Source organism: Saccostrea echinata, unplaced genomic scaffold (genome assembly GCF_033153115.1).
Source record: "Saccostrea echinata isolate AGI-Se365-2 ecotype Australia unplaced genomic scaffold, CSIRO_AGI_Sech_v1 ptg000001l, whole genome shotgun sequence".
NCBI lineage: Eukaryota > Metazoa > Mollusca > Bivalvia > Ostreida > Ostreidae > Saccostrea > Saccostrea echinata.
The window spans coordinates 8,410,315-8,436,411 of NW_026889750.1; the positions used below are offsets into that span (position 1 = coordinate 8,410,315).

Here is a 26,097-nt window from a genome sequence, read left to right on the forward strand (position 1 = left end):
ATTTCAGCTGTGTTTTGAAATTTCCTTTAAAGTTACATAATGAGTCAAAATCATGCGTTTCTTTTAACATATCTGTATCATAAAGCGAAAGATTTATGAAAATTATGAGTATAGCGAAGATATGAAAACTAAACTGCACTGTAAAGCAAGAAAAGACTGTACAATATAAGTGCCGGGAAAACAAAGGTTGTATCTACCGTTTCGTTGTTATCGTAAAATGTCGAGGTCACGCCATTTTTATTTTTAGCGTAAACTTGTCAATAACATTCAATTGGAGCATGCAAAGGTGGGAAATATGTTCTAATAATTTTTTGAAGATTGTATCACAATTCTTTGTCTTCCGACATTCATTTTTGGTACTTGAGACCATGGTAACTTCTTCAACTTTTCTGCGCACGCGTAAAGCAATATTTTCGTGTTGGGCCATTCAAAATTATTTTTTCTCCATAAAAGTAGATTTTTTGGCATCGAAATCTGTAATTTTCTGAAACCTTGTACTTTTAGGAATTGAACAAAATTGCACTGATCTTGCAAAACTTCTATGTTTGTCAATTTTCCCGTTTGTGCGTCACGGTGTCGCTTTAAAACAAAGAATTAAACATCTTTCATTTATTTAGGCATCGTCAATTGACAAAATTTGCACGCTCTAAATCTTAAAATCACGTATATGTAAGGGTATACAAATTATCCATATGCATTTTACTTAAGATGACGTCTTTTTTTAACTACCTGGAAGAAAAGACGTATATACATGAGTTCATGCACTTCGTTACATTACATCCTTTTAGCTTATATACATATTATCATTATAACTCGTTTTGAAAGAAATTTTAATTTTACATGTAAGTGCGTATATATCATTCCATTCAATGAATATGATAGATACAGCTATCTATTAAACTTGAACTATTGCCATCAAAATGATTTTTTTTCATGTATTTCATTAGATAAGGAATTTAGACCTTTTCTTTCATTGGTTGTCTGAGATGGACGAGGATTGTGGCGATTATAACAACATATGAAAGGAAAAATGACTATCTTTAAAGAAATGTCAGTGTTTTTACATGTACGATATAAATATAAAACTTGAATTTTGAAGGAAAAAAACAGATATCTGGGTAAAAACAAAAAAATTAGAAACAATCAATTTCACATATTTTTTGGACTATTTTTAAGGAATCGTGAAATAATTTAGTTCGCTTTGGCATTGCATATTATTGTCTTATCCCTTCGATAGGAATTGGAACAATCTCTTTTCAAAAACAGTCCAGGTACAGAACATGTCACACAAAGTAGAGATCAAGTTTATATACATTTCCTGTTTCTTTTTTAATCAACCTGTCACTGTACTTTGCATCATGTTTGGCAACATGATCTGTTGCAGTTGGTAGTTATATGTACTTAGTTGTTACTAATTTAAAGCAGATCATAAGTTGTCAATTATTTTGCTTCACTTTACATGTACCATGTCTATGTTGTGGTACTCTGTAGTTTCTAGGAACAATAGCTCCAAATTTACCGCCAGACGGTCTTGCAGATAGGTTGATAAAGCTGATGAATATAACAATTATGACGGAATTTTTTATTAATTTGTTACTGGAATCTTGTGTTGTTGTTTTTTTTTTTTTTTTGGGGGGGGGGGGGTATAATTGAAAATAAAAAAAATTCGAGCGGTAATCATCAGAAATGGCCACAAATAAATGTGATTTTTAATGCTGAATGGAGTAAAATGCAAGTCGCGATTTTTACTCACTGACGTACAATATTTTTGGATTTTCCCTTTTTTACATATGATTACAAATACTAATTACCGCAGAAATCGTTGAAAATCAATACTAATTCTTGCAAACCTAACACCACTCTTTTTAAAACAAAATATCGTTATGATACAAGATTCAAGATCCTTTGTCAAGCTGTTATCTAAGGCTAGGTTTAAGTTCATCTGAATGTGCATATAATTCGATCATAACGTAAAAGATCGCTATCCTTAGTCATTTGCTTGCAGAAGGTCAGCATTACAAGTTAGCAAGGATGAAATGAATATCATCGTTAATAATCCTTGTATCTTTCCTCAGATATTTTAAAAATTGAGAAACATTTATCGTTAACAATATCTGATGGAACTTAAAGAAAGTGTAGACAAGTGTGAAATGAAAAGGTACACGACACAGAAACCGGAAACGAACGTTCAAAACGCACTGTAGGGGATACAGAGACATTTTCCAAAGTGCGAGTCTCAATGATTTTTAACAACCAGGAGATTTATCACATAGGAAATATTCAGTCGAAGAATTCGACATTTCCAGTATAGGTAAGCGACAAAACTTGCAGATATAAAAAGGATTCGCTTCTGTCTTGTACAGGAAATCTGGTCTTTAGTGCCAGGATCTACATAATTTTTTTTTTTTTTTTTGGGGGGGGGGGGTGTTAAAATCACGATCGGGAAATACTTCAAACTAACTACAAGCGTAATTTGGTCAATTGCAAGTCTTTAGATTTTTTTTTTTCGACAAGCCCTTCTAGCATGACGGAACATTCCAAAAAAGCGATTGCAATACTAAATGAAGGCTCGCTTAATTCTGATAAGGTATCTGTGAAAATACTTGTCTAAACAAAACAGCCTAACCTGTGAAACAGTATAAGTTTCTGAAACTTGTTATACACACAAGAAATTTTTGTTCAAATTCTCTTTACAATATAAAAGGTGTGTTATTCGAGAACAGTTTTCAATCTCATGCTTCCAGTAAACAAAACGAATCGTGAACAGGGCAAAAACACGGACCCCCTAAAAACACCAGAGGTGGAATCAGGTGCCTAGGAGGAGTAAGTATCCCCTGATGACCGTTCATACCTGCCGTGAGCCCTATGTATTAATCAGGTTTACCGAGTACTCCGTAGTCAAATTAAATATAAAAATAAGGTCTTAACAAATGGTATCAAACATGTCCGACAAAATACGTCCCAAATACAAGTAGGTTGTCTAATGACAAACAGGGTCATTATAACGACCGTAGAATTTGAGAAAACCTTACTTTAAACGCTGTTGTTGAAATCCTTGTAACATCAACTTATTTGTCAGTAGCCTGTCTCGGTTTTAAAAAAATTGATCGTACTCAGAACTTGCTCTTGTATATCGAATCAGGTGGGAGACACGAACATCACTTGCAGGTGATGTTTGAATATTACTGTATAAAAAAGGAAAGTTGAAGATGGAAAAGCTGCAGTCGTCCCGTTTGTCCATCCTTACAACGTCAGGGGTACTGAGTGGACATGTTGCCTTTGGACCTCTTACAAATTTCATTCGATTTCTTTGGGCTTGCTTCTTTCATTGAGAAGCACCAATCGAGTGAAGTAGACAGATAATGTAAACAGAAACGAATCAGTTGAAACAAAAATGCACGTGTTAAGCATTGTTTATCACCGAAAGGCTTAATGTGATTGGTTGAGAGATAAGAAAAACAATCAAGAATTGTAATTTTTCCGAAAGACGTCGCTGCAGTCAGTCCACAAGATATCGAATGAAATTTGTCAGGAGTCCAACGGCAACGTGTTGACTCAGGACCCCTGACGTTATGAGAATGCCGTTTGTCATACAATTAGCTATTAGTTGGCCATTGTCGTCAACAGTCAATAAAAGATCAACTATGAAACAAATGTGGCAGACTCTGTAGTGTCTTTTAGAGTTCACTGAGATATATTGAGTGTACATATGACTGAAAGTAACTATTGTAAATTGATAAAACGTCAAAGTTATATGTAAATGTCGAGTTGAAGGCCACACCAAGAGTTTTCTTCTTCTCGTGTAGAATTTTTTTAAAATAAATTCTGCTTCATAAGAATATAAAACAGATCGGCTAATAAAGGAGCACAAGTGTAAGAATAATCCAAGATCCTCTACATCAATGTCGAGTACAGTGTATCTCCTTTTAATTCTTCTCAAAAAGTCATGTGATTACAATTTAGAGAATAGGTAACATTCATTAGACTTGAAATCAAAAGACAAAATTGAGATTATGTATAAAAATTCAAACTATCTTCTAGGGTTGGTACTACTCAAGTATTTGTCTCAACTGTAGAAAAAAAAATCGCGTTCGTATCCATTGTAAGAAAAGGCAAATTTGGATTAATGTATTCCCTGCTAGCTTAAGATTTTTATATTGAAACAAATATTAAGGGGGATCGACGATCTAATAAGAGAGATATATTTCCAAGTCAGAAATCCTAAAACTACTCATAGTTTATCTACCCAGAGTTCAATGATGGAGACTTTGTAGTAGTCAATTCAATGAAACCCAACTTGTGATGGTAACATTAATGTCTATTTCCTTTTACTTATATTTTTTCAAATTGTTTTATTATACATGGCATAAAACGTTAACATCCAGTTTTAAAACAATTACAAATTGAACAAATTCGATACTTTTAGGAACCATTTTAAAAAATTCTTTAATAGATCATGTACCATATTAGAATTTTTATTAGCATTACATTTTTCCCCGTGAAAAAAAAATAAAGAGAGAGAACTCTTGCCAATGGAAGTGTTGTTTTCTTACAAGCACATATAACATTGTAACGATCAGACTTAGGAAGTAGCGCTTTATTATGTTTTCTAATATGAATTTAATAAGTATGACACTATATTATTATTATTTTCATATACACCTCATATTTTTAGTTTTATGTTGTGATAATAAATTATTACTTTACCCTTTCTTTGTGTTAAACTTTTCTCATATCATGATCCGACATAAAAAATAATTTATAAAAAAAAAAATAAGCAGCGCTTCCTACCTCTTACTATTTTTCATTTGAATCTAATGCTACCGTTCTTGATGATCAATGTTGGAAAGTTTTTAAAAAAAAATGTAAAAATTTAGAGCAGAGGGTCTTTAAGCAAATGTAAAAAAGATGTGCATTTCCCGATCCTCGGTACATTTTTTTTGTACTTTACCTTAACACACACCTACTCCCTCCCTCAAACACATGTCAGATAGCCTCTCCTGGTTCTGCCATTCTTGTATTCACGCCGATGAAAGAGGATATCAAAGGTTAGGTGAAAGTTTATCTGAATAAGCATACAATCGAATCAAAATATGAAATATCGCTATCTATGGTCACTTGCTCTAGATCTAAAGAGGTCAGCAGAGAAATGTTAGCAAGGATGAATATAATATTATTGTTTACAATCCTTATAGCTTTCGTCAGAGGATTTGATGATAACACTTGGAAAGAAGAAATCGAGAAACGTTTGTCTTTGGTTGAAGAATCAAATGTTCGCCTTTTGAAGGAAAACGAAGATCTATGGCGCGAAAACGGACAACTGAAACAAGACTTAAAAGTACTAAGAGAAAGTGTAGACAAATGTGGAACTTTACGCAACAAGGAAATAGTTAAAGAACTTTCAGAACACACTGTAGAGGATAAAGAGACACTTTTTGAGCGATCTACGATTCAGAATCATGAGGAGATGCCTAGTGGAAGAGTTCAACCTGTTGCTAGGATAAGTAAGTTCAAAATTTTACCAACAGGGAAAAAATTAATCTCCTTCAAAACCAAAAAAAAAGTCTGTAGTGATAGTAAACCTTTAGGCTACGTCTGTTTTGCTGGGACGTGCAGATTAAAGGTCAGGACTTCTGCGAGCTTACAATAGGCATACTTTTTGACAATCACAATTTTTCCTGTTTTTTTTTTTTCAAAGAGCTCTTCCAAGCTTTCAAGAAAGTTCCAGAAAGTTGCTTTTGCAGTTTTAAATGGCTAGTTCATCGTAAAAAGCAAAAACGTTAACCTTGCTAACAGTTTAAATTCCTGTATATAGACTTCTGAAAATTTCCTTTTTAGCATTGAAGGAACTTAGGTTCTAATTTTCTTAGCAGTGTAATAATAATCCCCTCAATATAAAAATCATTTTCAATGTCAATTGCAGCATATCTGACAGTAAATTCGTCAAATTCATGCGATTTCTGATTCCAGTGATTTATATATATATATATATATATATATATATATATATATATATATATATATATATATATATATATATATATATATATATATATATATATATATATATATATATATTAAATAAACACTTATTATTCGGGGGGGGGGGGGAACAAAAAAAAATTCTAGAAATTCTAAACTATGTTTAAAAAGTGGTTTAGCTATCTATAATTGTGTGTCACCTGTATAGACTGAGACTGAGAAAAGTGACAAATTCGGATGACCTATTTACCTTTAGCATTAAAGGATCGTATAATACTAATATTAAGCACATGATAGAAATTGTTTTTCCCTCGGTTTGATTTTTCAAAGCCAGAATTCAACTTAATTCCCCCTCTCCCCTCTACCGCAAAATTTTTCTTTAAAATTAAATCAAGATCTTTTAAATTAAAAGTTATGGGGAGCTACATGTAGCCTTCCACTTTTTCTTCAATATAAACTTTATTTTATGCTGATTAATCTTTTAGAAAGCACACCTGAACTTGATGCATGTTAACTTAATCGTTTTAGTTCACCCGGACACGTATCCTGTATCTGCCGTGGCATTCTACGGATACCTATCACAAAAAAGTGCTCCAAATTTACCAGCACACCATCTCATTATTTATGACGCCGTGCATATAAACAGAGGCAACGGATATAACAAAGGCGATGGAATTTTCATCGCACCCGTTACTGGCGTCTACGTCTTTCACTTCTCCTTATGCATAACCGAAGGTGAAAACTACCCATGGGCCAGTCTAGAGATTGCTGTCAATGGTATTGCTCTTGGGTCTACTTACGAAGAAGGTCTCAAGCCGGGTGAACCTGGTGGATATCATTGTAGTAGCAATTTAGTTATTTCAGAAGTAAATTCTGGTGACCATGTTTTCATCAGAACAACTTCAGCTACCCGAGGGGCCATTATCAGTGCTGCATATGGAAGAACGTCATTTTCCGGTTGGTTATTGTAGATAATCATGAGATTAAAATATTAGGTATTTTAAAAATATCTTTGTTTTTATCTTCATGTCTTTAATAAATACCTACTGTTATTTGATAATAATCCTTTTGCATGACAAGAAACTGCCATCGAAATTAAAACATGATTGTGACGTAAACCTTTTGTTTGTGTTGTCGATTCTATAGCTTAATGTTGAGCTAACTCCTCAAACAATCCATTAAGTTACCTGTAAGTGTCCATTCTTTTTGGAAAACTGTCCATTCTTTTAAGAATGGACAGTTTTTTCAAAAAGAATGGACAGTTAAAACAAACAGAATGGAGAGTTACAGGTAAACTTTGGAATGTGTTCAAGAGGGAAACAAAAACAAATATATTAAATACTTTTTAATTTACATGTAAATAACAAAAAGAACGCGGAGACCAAAGTTAATCCAGAACACAATGTCTACACAGCATCCATTCGATTTTACTCTTTTAAATCCATGAATGATGCACACTATTTCAATACCCAAAACTTAATTTTCACAAAACTTGAATTTAAATGACACAATTTCACATTTGATTTAAATTTCAGAAAAATCATTCCCTCGAGGAGAATTCATTTTCAGATAGAAGTACGTCTAATATTAAATCCTCCACCCAGAAAACAGTTTGCACCATGAACACTGCACTGCTACAGTCAATATTAATTACGGTAGAAAATAAATAAAAATGAAACATTTCCCGATTTGATTTGAAAAACATTTCAGGTCGAAGATTGGCTCATGGCTAATCCAACACTCAGAACACAATCTGCATCTCACCATTACACTGCTGCAGTTAATATATCCTCAGAAATAGAATTCAAATAAAACATTTCCAGGTTTGATTTGAATTTGATCATCTGTTTCTGTTGTCGAAGTTCATTTTTGGGTCAAAATTTGGCTAATATTTCTTTTAATCTTCCTTTTCTGTTTCCAGATCCAAATATCACTAATGTTGTGCATATTTTGGTTTATAAGATATTGATTCTGTCATATACTCTCTCCATCACAGGAAAACATGTATACCTTTACAACACAAACTGTAACTGATTTTGAAGCATCGCATACTTGTATAAATACTAGTATCCCGCAAAATCCACCTGCAACTGCCCATTCTTAAGACAAAAACCTTTTGTTGTTGCATCTGGAAACACAATGGCTATTCAACAAATTGCTCTGCATCCCTAGCTTACCTGTGACTGTCCATTCCGTAAACAATGAACTTGCCATTGTATGTGTGCTACCTGTCATTTTGTACATTTTATATTTAATTTTCAAAACAAAGGAAATCATGTTTTAAGTAGGAGAAAGGCCTCACACTGTCCATTCTGTGAGAGAAAGAACTAATCTCGGGCCTACGGCCCTCGATTAGTTCTTTCTCTCACAGAATGGACAGTTTTCGGCCTTTCTCCTTTACTTAGACTAACATAAGTATACATTATGAACGAGAAAAAACGACATTTGCAGAGAGGACTAGAAGTGTTCATTTTTTGTGCACATGTAGATTTTTATTGGTTTTGAAGGTTTTAAGCAGGCTTTGATAATGGTTTATGTTAAAGGAAGACATTGCAATCCATTATGTTAAATCAAAGTGATGTGTTATGTAACACATGTCTGCATTATATGTAATATAATGGTAAAGTAATGCGTTACTTTCTAAAATCTAGTGTAATTCTGACGTTAAAATACACTATAACGCATGCTTTGGATAATGCTTTATGTAATGGAAACGCATTTATTCGAATCGAAAGGATTTGTAATGCAAAAAAGCGGCATTGGTTGTAATGGAAATGAATTTCACCACTGTCACGCTGACATTACTATGCATTTGTGAATGTTCATTTTCTTAGATTACAATTGATTTCAAAATGACATGGAAATTCATTGTGGAGATTGAGAAATCATTTCTAAGATAAAAATATTTTTAGTTCTATTAAACTGTTAAAAATAAAAAAGAATTATTGAAATGCTGTAAACACATTATCTTTGGCTTTGAAATCCTTTAAGTGCCTTTTCATTTAAATTCAAATAAGATTCTGGGAGGGATAGAATTTTAAACAATAAAATCTAAAAGATTAAATGACTTTGACAACGATGACATTCATTTAAATCAAAACCATTATACGTGTACAGAATTATATTTTCTACTTTTGTAACATGTTTTAATAAATTTGAATATAGGAGAGAAAAAAATTTATTTTAAAAGATATTTTCCTTTTTTATTAGTCATGGCATCGCCATTCAAAACATTCAACAAATAAATGAATATAAGATGTACAGTATATGGCCATAAGTGAGTCAAAATTGAATTTTTTACACTATATATTACTTACTTGTTGTGAGGTCAAATTTAGCCACATTTCATGATTTTTTTAAAATGAATCATGCAGAATTGTTCAAATATTCTCGCAAAATTTTTGAAGTTTGTTGTATAAATTCAAAGTGGTTGTGTACAATCACATAAAAATGTTTTGATCTCTCTGAGCGACCTCAACCGCATATTTTTACATTTTTTTCTGAACAAAAAACAAACATGAATTTTCAAATGTATTTCGGAGTATATCAGTGAATTTCAGAGAATAATTTATAATAAAAACAACATAGATTAACCTACAACAAAAAGAAAGTGATATGATGGACTGCGGCAATGTCAATGGAATGAAATATGTTTGTTTGTTGTTTAACGTCCCTCTCGAGAATATTTCACTCATATGGAGACGCCACGACTTGCCGGTGGAGAGCTGCAAATTTTTACCTATGCTCGGCACTCAGGGCCATTGAGCAGTAAGGGATCTTTTTCGTGCCAGCACCTACTGGACAAGGGACCTCGGTTTATACGGTCTCATCCAAAGGACCGGTCTCCACATCCAACAGTGGGATTCGAACCCGCGACGTAAGGATCAACTCCTTCCTCTGCGACTCTAGAGCAGACGCTCTACCACTGCTCCACGCGGGCGACTAATGAAATATGAAGATAACGAACAGTATTCAATCTCAAAAGTCCAATGAAACGTTACAAATTTGGAGCAAAGCAAACACGGACTTCAAATTTAGAGGTGGGATCATGTGCCATGGAGGAGTAAGCATCCCCTGCCGACCGGTCACACCCGCCATGTGCTCTTTGTCATGATTGGGAAAAAAACCGGAAAAATCTGTAGACAGTTCAGTGTATAGTAAAAGTAACAATTAGTATGAAAAAGATCAGTAAGCATTTGACTTAATGATAGGTTGTATGTGCTGAAAAGGTCATTGTATCGACCGTAAAACTTGCGAAATGATGATTCAAACGAGACTGTTGATATCCTTGTTTCAACAACTTGTTTGTCAGTAGTTTGCCTCGTTTTAGAAATTGTTCATACATAGAGCATGCTCTTGCGTATCGAATTAATTGAGAGACATAATCCCCATATGCAGGAGATAAGGGTATATTGATACATAAATAAGGGAAGTTGACGATTGAAAAGTTGAAGTCATCACGTTTATCATAAAGCTTTGTTGTTAGGTTATCATTAACGTCTTTTTCTAGTAAAATATCTAAATATGAAACAGATGTGTCAGAATCTGTGGTATCTTTTATTTCAGGCTCACTGGGATATAACGAGTCGACATTTGAATGAAAGTAACTATTTTTAAATGATAATAAGTCGTCGATATGACGAAATGTCGAGTTGAAGGCCACTGCAAGTGTTTTCTTCTTCTCATGTAGAAGTTTTTGAATAAATTCTGCTTCATATGAATACAAAAATAGGTCTGCTAATAAGGGGGCGCAATTGGTACCCATGAGAATTCCAACAGATTGTTGGAAGACCTGATCTCCAAAAAGTACATGGATATTGTCAATCAGAAACTCAAGCATCTTTTTGATATCAACTTCAAAGTACTTGTGTGTACATGTATATTCAGACTGCTTTTTAACAAAATAATTTTGCAAATGACCAATGACAAGGTAAGTATATTTACGAGTTCCATTTTTATTGAAAATGCAGCTGTCTATGATGTCAAAAAGCCTGGACTTCAATTTATCTTGGGGAATGGCCTATATTATACTGCTGAATGATCGTATTAAAAATTTTTGAAATTTTTTTTTTTAATATATATTATCTAGGTTATGACAAGTCATATATAATTTGCCTTTGAATATGCACTACAAATGGAATCTCTCCTTGTCCAAATAACCATGAAAAAGATTTTTATTTTCTAAAATGACCTTTTCGTAAGAGTTAAATAGTGCTAACATGTAACTTCTGGTTTATGTCATTGAAGTGTTAATTTTTTTTTCAAAAAATAAACAACACAAATTATTTATACATGTATTTATGTAAATCCAGTTTCACCCTGTATGAATGTCTGGTGATTATAAAGAAACACTGTAGAGTATAAATTATAAAGTGCTCTCTAGATGCCACTGAAAATAGTACACGTTTCAAATAAATCTATGTAAACATAACAATATCATTAGTTGAAAGTGGAATTTATAGCTTTTTTTCTGCTACCAAGGATAATAATGTAACGAGAGTAGGTCTAATATTTTTTAGTTAATGAGTTCTCTTTTTAAAAGGGAAAGCTAAAAGTAAAGTTAAGTCCACGTGGAAACATACATTTTTCAATGAAAATACGTCAATGAGTCCACATGGATTACGTAAGCTATAAATTCACATTTAAGTAGTTCCTTTGAAAGCAAGTTTTAAAGACGCTTGAGTGATTGGACGATCTATTTTGAGTATTTGATTTTGGCAATGGAAAAATGAAATCGTTCTAGAGTAAAAAGAAAATTAAAAACAAAACGTTCAGATTATTATTCAGAATTGTTGCTATAGTACTCTTTGATGATTCCGTGCTAGTCATAGTTGCGTGTATAGTGTCATTGCAAGCAGTAAAGGGTAAAACTATTATATGTTATGTAAGACTGCAAAACTTGCATGAAGGAATCTATGTTAATTTTTCTTTCTAGACTTTTTTTTTATCAAGTGTTGTCTTCATTTGTCGTTTGAACAGAAGTTAAAAGACAAGGTAAAGGTTTCGCAAATATAAATATCTTTGATTAGTTGCTCTGATGAAAATCGTAGTCCAACAGGAAAATAGACTGGGACGTAATACAGATTTAGAGTCCTCCCAAAACGATTACTGGACATATCAAGGTGCATTTTTTTCAAAGTGTTTTTTTTTTTTAATTTATCCCATGTCTTTTTAATTTGTTTTAAATACTGATAAGAATTCTTCTTATAATTTAAAGAGATTGGTATCATGAAAAAAAACCGCGAGAAACAGAGGATGCAAGCATGTAAATAATATAATGGCTGATGAAAACATAGAATATAAAATCAGTACGCAAGTTTCGAGATTATCTCCCTTAGTGCGCTCTTTCGTTATGGAGGGGAGTTTTGTTTTCCCGTAAACCGGCGGGTGGGACAGTTATTCATAACATTACATCATGGATATAACAGTCTATCATAACTGTTTGTCGGGATGCACTCATCGACTAGAAATTAGCTAATTTGAGTAAAGACGTCATTTCTTTCTAACAAAAAAAATCGGAACAAAAGAAAATATCAGTGGATAAAGCTTATCAGACGAAGAAAGAGATGGGTCTAGCTCTAATAAACATCTCATAAATACACTTTCATCTGATCATTGCACGTCGGCATTCTGAACGACACACCGATTCTTTTCATTATAATAATTTCAAAGAGTTCACTAACTTTTTAGAAAAAGGTTAGTACAATCAAGGAAGCGTCTATTTCACAAGGTAAGCTGTTAAAAACTATGACAGTTCTTTAGTTTTTAAGTATCCTAATTGAAAGTAGATTTGTAAACCTTTTATAGTAGAGCTCAATAAAATCATCAAAATCATCTCTGTTTGACTCTATAATCTATGAATAACATTAAACGAATTTTAAGAGCCATAGCAGGGCTCTAATTGGCGACTAATTTAGTCGCCATGGCGCCTAAAAATTTTGATTGGCTCCTGAAATTTCTCTATAAGTCGCCAAATTGGCGACCATTTTAAATTGACTTGCTGATCGTCAAATTACTGAACTATAAATATTTTCAACATTTTATATATAACGAGCAGAAAAGAAGTTTAAAAGTTAGCAATGGCCATGTTTCCATATATTGACTAATATCAGATTTTTAAATAGGCGCCTAAGAAAAATTTGCCTGGCGACTAATATTTTTGGATTAGGAGCCAGCTGGCGCCTAAATTTTAGAGGTCACTTAGAGGCCTGCCTAGTCATCGTTCATTTATTTATGCACGTTTGTGTACATGGACAACCTGTCCCACTTCCATGCTGATATGGATACTATTTGCGCCTCTATCGTTGGAGAGCTACAATCTCGAAACTTGCATATTCACTGGGGTTATCATCCCATGGTAAAAGAAATGGTTCTCTGGACATGCAGTCTTCTCCCTTCCGGGGAGTGGTGAAGGATGGATGTTATTCACCGCAGACATACAAACAGTTTAATTTTAGGAAAACTTCACCTGACACCAAAAATGGTGACACCACAAAGGTTTAATTTGCAACGGAGAATAATCACGGGTTTAGAGGAAATGGCAAAGGATTTCTTGGAGAAGAGAAAAGTTCCTTGTGTCAAATTTTGTGAATCGTCACAATGAAATGGAAAATCCACGCATTGTGTTCCCTTCTCTTATTTTGAATTTTGTACATACATTCCTGTCTAACACATGAAAACCAATGTCTGCACTTGAGGTCAAATGCTCACAGGCCCTTTGTTGTTTGTATATCTGTGATATTCCCTCTCTCCAATTCGTTTCGATGAAATATAATGGATATTTTGAAATGGAGAGAAATTTTAACACTAGTCCAAAAAATCTCTTCTCGTTTTAACCATTGTTTCAAAGTATGAAAAATTGTTTTGTTTATTTTGTAAAAGATTGAACTCTTAATATTTATCCCAAATTTAATATTATTTTTAAACATGTTTTTTAAAGTATGAAACCATTGGTTTGAATTTCTATTTATTATGTATATTTTAAATGAAGTTGATCTTGTTAGTTATACACATGTATTGCAAGAAAAACTCATTGTTTAAATGTTGAACTGGAAGATTTTGTATTTTACTAACTATCTGCTCATAAAGTGAGAATTTGATGATTTGGTGATTTTTTGATATTTGTAACTGTAATAATTTGAAAAATAATGAAAAAATCGTCTCAAAATATGTTGTTTGAATTTATTTCAGAAGTTAAAAGAATTTTCAGGCATGAACATTTAGAGAAAATATTATATAACTCTCACTCAAACAAACTGGATCCGCACCATGCCAATGTTTAACCTAATTAATCGTTACAAAGAAAAAAAATGAATATGTAATGTTTTAGGATTACTTATACAATTCACAGTTCATTTCCTCTGTGTTTTGACATTTAAATAATAAAAGATTTAAAAAATCTTTCATTTATTTAGTCGTCGGAAATTGAAAAAAATGCACTGTCTACATATTAAAATCACATATATGTAAGGGTATACAAACTTATCCATTTTACTTAAGATGACGTCCCTTTTCAAATACATAGAAGAGAAGACGTACATAAGTTAATGCACTTTATTTACACTTTGTTTAAGAAATAAATAACAAGTTTAAAAACTTCAATGGGAATTGAAGTGGGTCGGTCACGTGATCAAATCCTGTGAAGGCCGAAGGCCTTCTCAGAAGATTTGATCACGTACCGACCCACTTCAATTCCCATTGAAGTTTTTAAACTTGTTATTTATTACTTATATATACATTTGAGACGGACAATCGAATGTAATCGAATATAAATATTGCACTAACTGTACGTCGTAGATTTTGACAAATTACGCTAGGTGTAAATCGGCTTGAAAAGCGGTTACGCTTCAAATTCACCTGACAAAGGATGGTTTTGAAGGGAATATTCTGTGAAAGGCTACTTGTGATCAATTATTATAGTGAGCATGTGTCTGGGAATTTTTGTATTCATGAGAACCCATATTCGATGTTAAAAAACACAAGAAACACGTCCGATGTTTGATACTAAAAAGTTGGAGGAATTGCGATCGAAAAGGGATGGATGGAGACACTTGTCCGGACCAGATAACTTGAAATCAAGTACAAAATTTGATCAAAAACATAAAATCTACGATTTCAGTAAGGCATATTTATTAATTTATGATGTTGACATGGAGACACTGGCGACAGCTTACATTGTTAAGACAACGTCACAACGATCTCGATGATGGAGGTGTGCCTACCGAACTTCCAAAGTGCAGTGTTTGTCAGCTGTTTGTGGCGTGATTGCATTACATTGATATTTTCCAACAGATTTTCAAATATATTGTGAGTAAAGTTTAATGGAAAAAAAATTATAGCATTCAGAGGTCTGCGAGAAAAATAAGGGTAAACGTTGAGACTATGCAGCTCAGACATGAAACTTATAACACGTAGTCTTCTATTCTCTATGTAAAATCGATCAAGAACTGTATTAAATACTTGTTTACATTGTAAATAAAATGATTATTATTTTACTTGCGTATTTTGTACATTTTTATGCATGAAAAACATGCTATATTGCTTAGTGGAGTAAGTCTTTTTATGTAGATATTACTGCGCTGTGTGATTAGGTCACGTAATGACCTATGACCTTCGAAAAACTTCATACAGGTATGAAGTTATTTGCTCTCTGCATGTTTATATAATAGAGAGATACCACAAATGTATATATATACACTTACATTACATCCTTTTTAGCCTGTATCCATATTATCATTATAACTCGTCAAGGTCTGTGAAAGAAATTTTATTATAGGTAAAGGTATGTAATTCCATTCAATGAATATGATAGGGACAACTATCTATTAAGCTTAAACTATTGCCACCATGATGATTTTTTTTTTTCTCATTTGTGTCATTATTTAAGGAATAAAGAAATTTTTTTTCATTGGTTGTCTGAGATGGACGAGGATTGTGGCAATTATAAAAATGTCAGTGCTTGGACATGTACAATATAAAATACCGTACTTTGCTTTAATTTTGGGAAAACAACTGATATCTGTGTATTCGGTGGGCAAAAACAAAGAAAATGAAAAACAACTATCTTTCACTTATTTTTTGGGCTATTTTTAAGTAATCATAAAATATATTATTTTCCTTTGGCATGTTATCCTATTATCATACCCCTTCTATTGAATTGGATGCGTTTATAGCAATCTCTTTCCAAAAACTGTCCAGGTACAGAACATGTCACATAAAAGTAGAGATCGAGTTTATTTACATTTCTTGTTGTTTTTTTTAAATCAACCTGTTACTGTACTTTCATTTTTATGTTCGGCAGTATGATCCGTTGCAATATGGTAGTTTTGTGTGCTTAGTTGTTACTAATTTAAGCAAAGCTTAAAAGTTGTCAACCATTTTGCTTCACCTTACACGTACCAGGTCTATGTTGTGGTACTCTATAGCTTCTAGGAATATAGGTCCAAATTTACCGCCAGACTGCTTGCAGATACATGTAGGTTCATAGAGGCGATAAAAATATAACAATTATGACGGCATTTTTATCCATTTGTTACTGGAATCTTCAGTTTTCGGTTTTTTTAAAAATAAAAATCAATGGTTATGCTATTTGATATTTAATCGTGAAATCTAGCAAACAAAATGTTTTTTCATCAAACAAAATCTCGAGCGGTAATCATCAGAGATAACCACAAAATAAATATAATATTTAAAACTGAATGAAGTATAATGCAAGTTGCTCACAGACGTACAATATTTTCGGATTGTCCCTTTTTTACATACAGTAACAAATACTAATTACCGCAGAAATCGTTGAAAATCAATACTATTCTTGCAAACTTAACACCACTCTTTGTAAAACAAAATATCTTTAAGGTACAAGATTGAAGTTCCTTTGTCAAGCTGTTATCTAAGGTTAGGTTAAAGTTCATCTGAATGTGCATATAATTCGATCATAACGTAAAAGATCGCTATCCTTAGTCATTTGCTAGCAGAAGGTCAGCATGTTTCAAGTTAGCAAGGATGAAAAGAATATTAACGTTAATAATCCTTGTATCTTTCGTCAGAGATTTGAGTGATAACATGTGGAGAGAAAAACTGAGAAACATTTATCCTTCATTGTACAATCAAATATCCACCTTCTAAAAGAAATGAACATCTCCAAAACGGACAACTGAAACAATATCTGAAGGAACTAAAATCAAGTGTAGACAAATGTGATTTGAAAAGGTGCTCGACACAGAAACCGGAAAAGAACGTTAAAAACGCACTGTAGGGGATACAGAGACATTTTCCAAAGTGCGACAACCAGGAGATTTATAAGCTAGGAAATATCCAGTTGAAGAATTCGACATTTCCAGTATAGGTAAGCGACAAAACTTACAGATAATAAAATGATTCTCTTCTGTCTAATAAGGAGACCCTGGCCTTTAGTGCCAGCACCTACGTCAGTCTTGTTTCTTTTTTGGGGGTGGGGGTGGGGGTGGGTGTGTGTGTGGGGGGGGGGGGTTGTGGTGAAGCAGAATAAGGTTCTGGAACTTGATTTACACATTTAGAAGGAACCTTTGTTTGAATTCTCCTTACGTTATAAAAAGGGTGTTATTCCAGAACAGTTATCAATCTCATACATCCAATAAACAAAACAAATCGTAAACAGGGCAAAACCACGGACCCCTGGAAACACCAGAGGTGGGATCAGGTGCCTAGGAGGAAAAAGTATCCCCTGTGACCGGTCACACCCGCCATGAGCCCTATATTTAGATCAGGTATACCGAGTACTACGTAGGCAAATTAAGTATAAAAAACACAAATAGTATCAAACATGTCTGACAAAAAAATTTTTTTATTTACAAACAGTATCATTATAACGACCGTATAATTCCTTGTAACATCAGCTTATTTGTCAGTAGCTTGCCTTAGTTTAAAAATTGATCTTAGTCAGAGCATGCTCTTGTGTATAGAATCAGTTGTGAGATATAAACACAATGTGCAGGTGTTGTTAGAATATAACTGCGTTCATAAGGAAAGTTGTAGATGGAAAAGCTGTAGTCGTCCCGTTTGTCATACATTTAGTTAATAGTTGGCCATTGTCGTCTACAGTCAGTAAAACATCAAATTTGAAACAGATGTGGCAGACTCTGTGATTCAACGGGATATAACGAGTTAATATATGAATGAAAGTAACTATTGTATATTGATAAAACGTCGTCGATATATCTAAATGTCGAGTTGAAGGCCACAACAAGAATTTTCTTCATCTCATGTAGAAGTTTTTGAATAAATTCTGCTTCATAAGTATATAATACAGGTCGGCTTATAAAGGAGCACTAGTGTCGACTATAGTATGCCTCCTTTTAATTTCTCTTCAAAGTCATGTGATAACTTTTTAGAGGTTGGGTAACATTCATTAGTCTAGAAATTAAATAACAAAATTGGGTTTTAGTTTAAGAATTTAAACTATCTTCTAGAGGTGGTACTACTCAAGAATTTGTCTCAACTGTAGGAAAAAGTCGTAAGAAGAGACAAATCGTTGAACGTATTCCCAGTTAGCATAAGATTTTTCATATTGAAACCGATCCTCGCTTCAATTTTTTAGGGCCAAGCTTTATCATAACCCCTCCATTAAACACAAGTCAGATAGCCTCACCTGTTTCTTCCATTGCCTACTTTCTTGTATTCACACCGATAAAAAAGGATGATTTAGAATTTTACAATATATCGTAAAGACCTGCTTAAAGATTATCTTTTATTTCAAAAGTGATAGAAAACTAGTTAGCCTCTCACTCTTTATAAATGTATATAAATTGGTTACAGTTTTAGTAAACAAAACTAAACTTGTTGTTCAATTAATCGTTTTAGCATTCAAATAGAGGCAACGGATATAACATTTTCATCGCACTCGTTACTGGGCGTCTTCGCCTTTCACTTCTCCGACTGCTTTTTTGGATCTTCTTGTGATGAGTGTGAAAATTATTATTGATATGACATACTAAGGATCGTCTTCATACTGCACAGTAATTTAATTAAGGATACATCTCATTACACTTAAGGGTGCATTTGTGCAGTTAGACTGATCTACTATTTGATAAGGAATAAAATAAATTCCAGTCTGTATTGTATATATAATTTTTAATTAATTCAAGTATTCAAAGCCTTAGACCAAGATAAGTAATTGAAAACTTAATTTTTATGTATTTCTCCTATTGGGAAACAATGCTGTATATTCCCTTCTGCTAACGCGATTTTTCTTTATCACCACTACGATGTCTTTCAAGATTTCCTGTGTACACTAAAAAGGCATACATGAACTAAGTAATTTTAATATGTACACCTATAGGCTATACGATTTTTTTCAAAGTCCTAAAGGTGTATAGAGGGTCCATTGTTTTGTTAAAATAATTTTTTTTTATCATTATTAAATACTTTTACATCTTTTTTTCTTTATGGCCATTACATCATGTATTGAAACTTGTGTATTGATTGGTTATCCGAGCGGTTTCCTTATAAATAATTATAGAATATATAATTATTTTGCCCATGCATCGCAAGATTGACACTGAATGTTGATAACCGAACATTTGTCTACCGTTGTAATAAAATAAACAACATAGCCATATAGGACTCTGGACACGTGTCTCTCCCTCCCTCCCCCCCCCCCCCCAACATTCCCCTTATATTTTTTACCGATATAATATACTGTAAAAAAAACATAGCAGCTTCATGCTTGTGTCCTTTCAAAAATGATGTCTAATAACTGTGATAACCCCCTGTTGTTTTTATTGGGGGGGGGGGGGGGGGCTTTACAGTGATTTTTTTTTTTATTATTTCCCACGGGCCTGAACAAAGAGAAAGCATTATCTTTAAGCATGTATATTTCAGCCATTCGTACTTAAGGGGCTGTCTCTTGGTTTCACAAACTTGGTCACTGGTCACTTTCTAATACCTTGTCACAAACTATATCCACTTTGAAACCTGTATTGGTCACTGGTCACTTTCTAATAACTTGTCACAAACTATATCCACTTTGAAACCCGTAATATTATTCATCACTAGTCACTTGTTTTATTGCACACTTAACTTTGAAACCCGTATTAGTCACTGGTCACTTTCTAATACCTTGTCACAAACTATATCCAGTTTGAAACCCGTATTACTGTTTATTATTAATCGCTAGTCACTTGTTTAATTGCACACTAATAATTCTCATCGACTACAATACCCCCCCCCCCTCCTTTGCTCTTTGAATCCGATTAACAATATTTATTATTTTGACATATATATAGATATTCTTGATATAAGTCTATTATAATATTTAAGAAGTTATATAACACTCTTTCTTGCATCGTAATATAATCAAATGACCTCTTCGGTTTGAATATATTAAACGATTTCTTGAAGGTCAAAACTTAGCAAAGGGGAGTAATTGAATCTTATACCGCCTTTTGATTGGTTAGTTTGGATCTTGAATGTCGAAACTCGAATCTCGTATTTCGAATCTCGAATGAGCCTTCTGGGCTTTCGTACTTTTGTGTTTTTTGCTGTCACCTTGACAGCGATTCTTGAAATTGATATGAAACGCCTCGAAACTAACGAAGTCATCCACTTTAGTCTTGCATGATAAAACGTTTTGAGCTCTATATACTACTCTTAAGTCTTATATCAGATTTATGTACATTGTCGCAATACTGTTTCATTTCTTTACTCTGAGGAATGATAAGCTCATCGTTCACAAATTGCTTATATTCATTTTTCAAAATTGATACTGTTTATATATTCTTCATACAATGTCCATTTTAAACATTGATTTGTTTCAAATTTTGTCTCTTTGTAAAATAATTGATTTGACTGCTTATTTTTGTCAATCAGTCCTCTGATTATTGATACAGAAAAATTCCATTTTAGTGAATATATATAGAATCGTACACAATAAGAAAACTATACTAAGAGTGAGCTGAGGGTATATCCATCAACTAGGGTCATTTGGAGTAGTTTTAAACGTTAGCATATATAATATAATAAAGTCCAGGAAATTTCTTAATTTCAAATGTGAATTTCCTTCTTTTTTTTCTTCCTCAGCATGTCACTTTACTTTGAAGCATGTATTAAGGAGGTTGGATGCTGCCATCAAAAGTAATGAGAATTCTTTATCAAGTATATTTTTTTGAATCTACACACATAGCTTAATTAAAAATAAAAACAAAAAATGGGGGTCAATGCGCTTCTTTTGGCGCTACAGAGCATTTAGTTTGACCTTTTTGCACTGTAAATACGTTTTACACATAAATCAATTTTTAATTTTTTTTCTCCAATACTTTTTATTCAAATATATTATGGGGAAAATGCAGTCTTATTTCTTCTTGAAATTTGGGACAACAAAAATTTTTTAAAATTTCTTCCCATGTTCAATTATATGACCTTTTTGCACTCAAAAATATCATTTTTCTGGCATTAAAAATTTAACAAGCTTTAAAATCATTTGAAAGTAGTGACATTTTACTGAATTTAAGAAGAATGGTTAAGGGTATCTTATATTATCAGAAAAGAAAATTAAAAGTGGGGGTCTGTGATGTTAATTTTTAGGTATTTCTAAAATAGTGCTAATATTAAGCTTAAATTAGGGTGATTTTTTCTGGATTTTCACAATATATTTGCTATAATATATCAAATATATCACAATATATTATCAAATATGGTGATAGAATTTATGATAGTTTATTTAATATATAATTTAGGGCCAGCATAAAACAGTTCACGGTACAGAATAACTCTATTTGCAGGCTGCATGGAAAAATAGGAATCCAAACTTAATATACTTTAAATACTTCGAAAGAGAAAAAATTATCATTTTCTTCTTAAAAAAAAACCTTCCGCCACAAAATATAGCTCCTCACTTAATGCTTTTGGTATAGAATTTAATCAAGGAGTTTGGACTGAATATAGTTTAACTGGCATTGTACAATCCAAATTTATTGTAAGAACTAAAACATAATGCAGAATTTTTTGAAATATAGGTCAAGACAAAAATCTGCTCAAAAGCACAGGAGCGAACCTCCTTAAAACACGATCCTTTGCAACTGAGATGTCATAATGAACATTTATATTAAATATCAGTACTGAGATGTCATAATGAACATTTATATTAAATATCAGTACTGAGATGTCATAATGAACATTTATATTAAATATCAGTACTGAGATGTCATAATGAACATTTATATTAAATATCAGTACTGAGATGTCATAATGAGCATTTATATTAAATATCAGTACTGAGATGTCATAATGAACATTTATATTAAATATCAGTACTGAGATGTCATAATGAACATTTATATTAAATATCAGTACTGAGATGTCATAATGAGCATTTATATTAAATATCAGTACTGAGATGTCATAATGAGCATTTATATTAAATATCAGTACTGAGATGTCATAATGAACATTTATATTAAATATCAGTACTGAGATGTCATAATGAGCATTTATATTAAATATCAGTACTGAGATGTCATAATGAGCATTTATGTTAAATATCAGTACTGAGATGTCATAATGAACATTTATGTTAAATATCAGTACTGAGATGTCATAATGAACATTTATATTAAATATCAGTACTGAGATGTCATAATGAGCATTTATATTAAATATCAGTACTGAGATGTCATAATGAGCATTTATATTAAATATCAGTACTGAGATGTCATAATGAGCATTTATATTAAATATCAGTACTGAGATGTCATAATGAGCATTTATATTAAATATCAGTACTGAGATGTCATAATGAACATTTATATTAAATATCAGCAAATGGTCACACTTCTTGATACTTTAGAGGTGAAATTTGTCAACACCAGAACACTAGCAAATTTTCGAGGGGTTTTCATCAGGGATATCTACGAAAAATATGTAATTTTTATTCTGCGTTAAGTTGAATGGAAGTTCTTAATTTTACTCACTGAACTCTAATTTAGCTTGTTTCTGAGGTACGATCAAAATACTATTTACAAGTTTGCAAGCAATATATTCTGTATAATACTATAAAAATGAAATTCTGTTGTCAAGCTGTTATCTAAAGTTAGGTGAAAGTTTATCTGAATAAGCATGCAATAGAATCAAAATGTAAAATATCGCTATCTATAGTTCACTTGCTCACAAGAGGTCAGCAGAGAACTTGTTAGCAAGGATGAATATAATATTATTGTTTACAATCCTTATAGCTTTCGTCAGAGGATTTGATGATAACACGTGGAAAGAAGAAATCGAGAAACGTTTGTCTTTGGTTGAAGAATCAAATATTCGCCTTTTGAAAGAAAACGAAGATCTATGGCACGAAAACGCACAACTGAAACAAGACTTAAAAGAACTAAGAGAAAATGTTGACAAATGTGGAACGTTACGCAACACGGAAATTGTTAAAGAACTTTCACAACACACTGTAGGGGATAGGGATACACTTTCCGAACGATCTACGGTTCAGAACCATGAGGAGATGCCTAGTGGAAGAATTCAACCTGTTCCCAGGATAAGTAAGTTCAAATTCTTACCAGTATCTAGAGAAAATGAATCTCTTTTAAAACAAAAAAAATATGGTCTGGAGTAATAGTAAATTATATATAGTTAGCTCCTCGTTAGTTCTACGTCTGTTTAGCTGGGACGTGCAGATTTACGGTCAGGACTTCTGCGAGCTTACAAAAGAGACAATCACAATTTTTCCTTTTTTTTCTTTTTTCAAAGAGTTTTCCAAGCTTTCAGGAAAATTCCAAAAAGTTGAGATTGCAGCTTTGAATGACTAGTTTATCATCATCCAAAGCAGAAACATCTACCTTCCTGACAGTTTGCATTCCTGTGTATAAGCTTCTGAAAATTTTCTTATTGGCTTAGAAGGATCTTAAGTTCGGATTCTTTCAGCAGTGTTATAATAATCCCCTCAAAATAAAAATCATTTAAAGCAATTTCGACTTCGGTATGTCTGACAGCAACTTCGTCAAATTCATTCCATTTCTGTTTAACCAGTGATTTTTTTTTAATTAACAGTCATTTTCTAGCAACATAAATGATTTTTTTTTAGAAATTCTAACTATCTTTTAGAAGTGGTACTGCTTCTTATAAATGTGTGTCACCAGAAGAGACTGAGAAGTGACTAATTCGGATCAACCCATTCGGATCAACAAGATTTTTTCGATTTAAAGGATATGGGGAGCTAGCCTTCCACTTTTTTTCTATATTAACTTTTATGTATGTATGCTGATTACATCTTTTAGAAAACACACCTGAACTTGATGTTAATTTAATCTTTTTAGTTCCCCCGGACACGTATCCTGTATCTGCCGTAGCATTCTACGGATACCTATCACAAAGTACTGCTCCAAATTTACCAGCGCATCATCTTATGGTTTATGACGTCGTGCATATAAATAGAGGAAACGGATATAACAAAGGTGATGGGATTTTCATCGCACCCGTTACTGGTGTCTACGCCTTTCACTTCTCCTTATGCATGATTGAAGGTGAAAATTTTCCATGGGCCAGTCTAGAAATGCTGTCAATGGCTTTGCTTTGGGGTCTACTTATGAAGAAGGTCTAAATACAGGTCAACCTGGTGGATACCATTGTAGTAGCAATTTAGTTATTTCAGACGTGAATTCTGGTGACCATGTTTTTATAAGAACACGTGCAGGATCTCGAGGGGCTATTGTCAGCAGTGCAAATGGAAGAACCTCATTTTCTGGTTGGTTATTGTACAGATAATCATATTAAAACATTACGTATTTAAAAACTATGTTTATCTTTGTGTCTTCTAAATGCCTACTGTCAATTTGACAGTAATGCGTGGTTGCGTACATGTATACATGATAAGAAATTTTCATCGGAACTAGACTAAAATATGCATTATAAACGAGAAAAATGACGACATTTGTGGGAGAACTATGAGTATTATTTTTGTGTAAAAGTATAATTTTAGATTTCCATTGGTTTTGATATCACTTGAAAACATGCTTTGGGTAATGCTTAACATAATAGAAAGATATTGCAATCCATGACTTTAAATCGAAGTGATTTGTTATGTAATAAATATCTCCATTACATGTAATGATAATGTAAAGCATAACTTTCTAAAATTAAGTGTAATGCTGACATTAAAATACACTATGAAGCAGGCTTGGCATAACGCTTTATGTAATGGAAAACACATTACTTAGAATCGAAATATTTTGTAATGCCAAAAAAAAAAAAAAACGGCATTGGATGTAATGGAGATAAGTTTCATTACTACTACACTGGCATAACAATGCATTTGTGAATGGTCATTTTTCTTAAGTAAAATTGATTTTGAAATGGCATGGAAATTCATTGTGGAGATTGAAAATCATTATAATGATAAAAAAATAAAATTACTATATATTTACCCATTCAAAAATATAAAAATGAATTATTGAAATGCTGTAACGAATTATATTTGGTTGTGTATTCTTTTAAGCGCCATTTTTTAAAATTCAAATTCAACAAATATCTGGAAGGGATGGAATTTTGAAAAAAAAAATCTGAAGGATTATAATACTTTGACAACCATGACAGAAAAGGAAAACTCTTGCTGTGGCCTTCAACTCGACATTATCAATTAACAATAGCTATTTCCATTCATATTTCGACACCATATATCCCAGTGAGCTTGAAATAAAAGATACCACAGTCTGACACATCTGTTTCACATTTGGATATTTTACTAGAAAAAGACGTTAATGGTAATCTAACAACCAAGCTTTATGATAAACGTGATGACTTTAACTTTTCAATCGTCAACTTCCCTTACTTATGCAGCAATATACCTTCATCACCTGCATACGGGGTATATATCTCTCAGTTGATTCGATACGCAAGAGCATGCTCTACGTATGAACAATTTCTATATCGAAATAAGTTATTGACAAACAAGTTGATGAAACAAGAATATCAACATTCTCGTTTAAAGTCATCAAGTTCTATTGTCGATACATTAACCTGTCAGCAAATACAATCTATTACTAAGTCAAATGCTGACTGACGTTTTTCATACTAATTGTTAGGCCATTATTTATACACGGATTTTTCCGTTCTTTCCTGATCATGACAAGTAGCACACGGCGGGTG

At 32.7% G+C, this 26,097-nt stretch overlaps 1 protein-coding gene and 1 pseudogene across 1 annotated transcript; both read left to right on the forward strand.

Annotated features, from left to right (window-relative positions):
• Positions 1-5,029: 5,029 nt before the first annotated feature.
• On the forward strand, positions 5,030-6,953 carry LOC133182173 (uncharacterized). Its single transcript, XM_061316920.1, has 3 exons — positions 5,030-5,048; positions 5,196-5,504; positions 6,511-6,953. Exons 1-3 carry the CDS (start codon positions 5,030-5,032, stop codon positions 6,951-6,953), a joined length of 771 nt encoding a protein of 256 aa, XP_061172904.1.
• Positions 6,954-23,137: 16,184 nt separating this feature from the next.
• LOC133182182 (complement C1q-like protein 4) lies at positions 23,138-24,729 on the forward strand (annotated as a pseudogene).
• The last annotated feature ends 1,368 nt before the right edge of the window (positions 24,730-26,097 follow it).

Excerpts from the sequence above, each read along its gene's own strand:
- LOC133182173 (XM_061316920.1), top strand. Across the intron at positions 5,505-6,510 it reads TCAACCTGTTGCTAGGATAA|TTCACCCGGACACGTATCCT; the intron begins GTAAGTTCAAAA and ends TAATCGTTTTAG.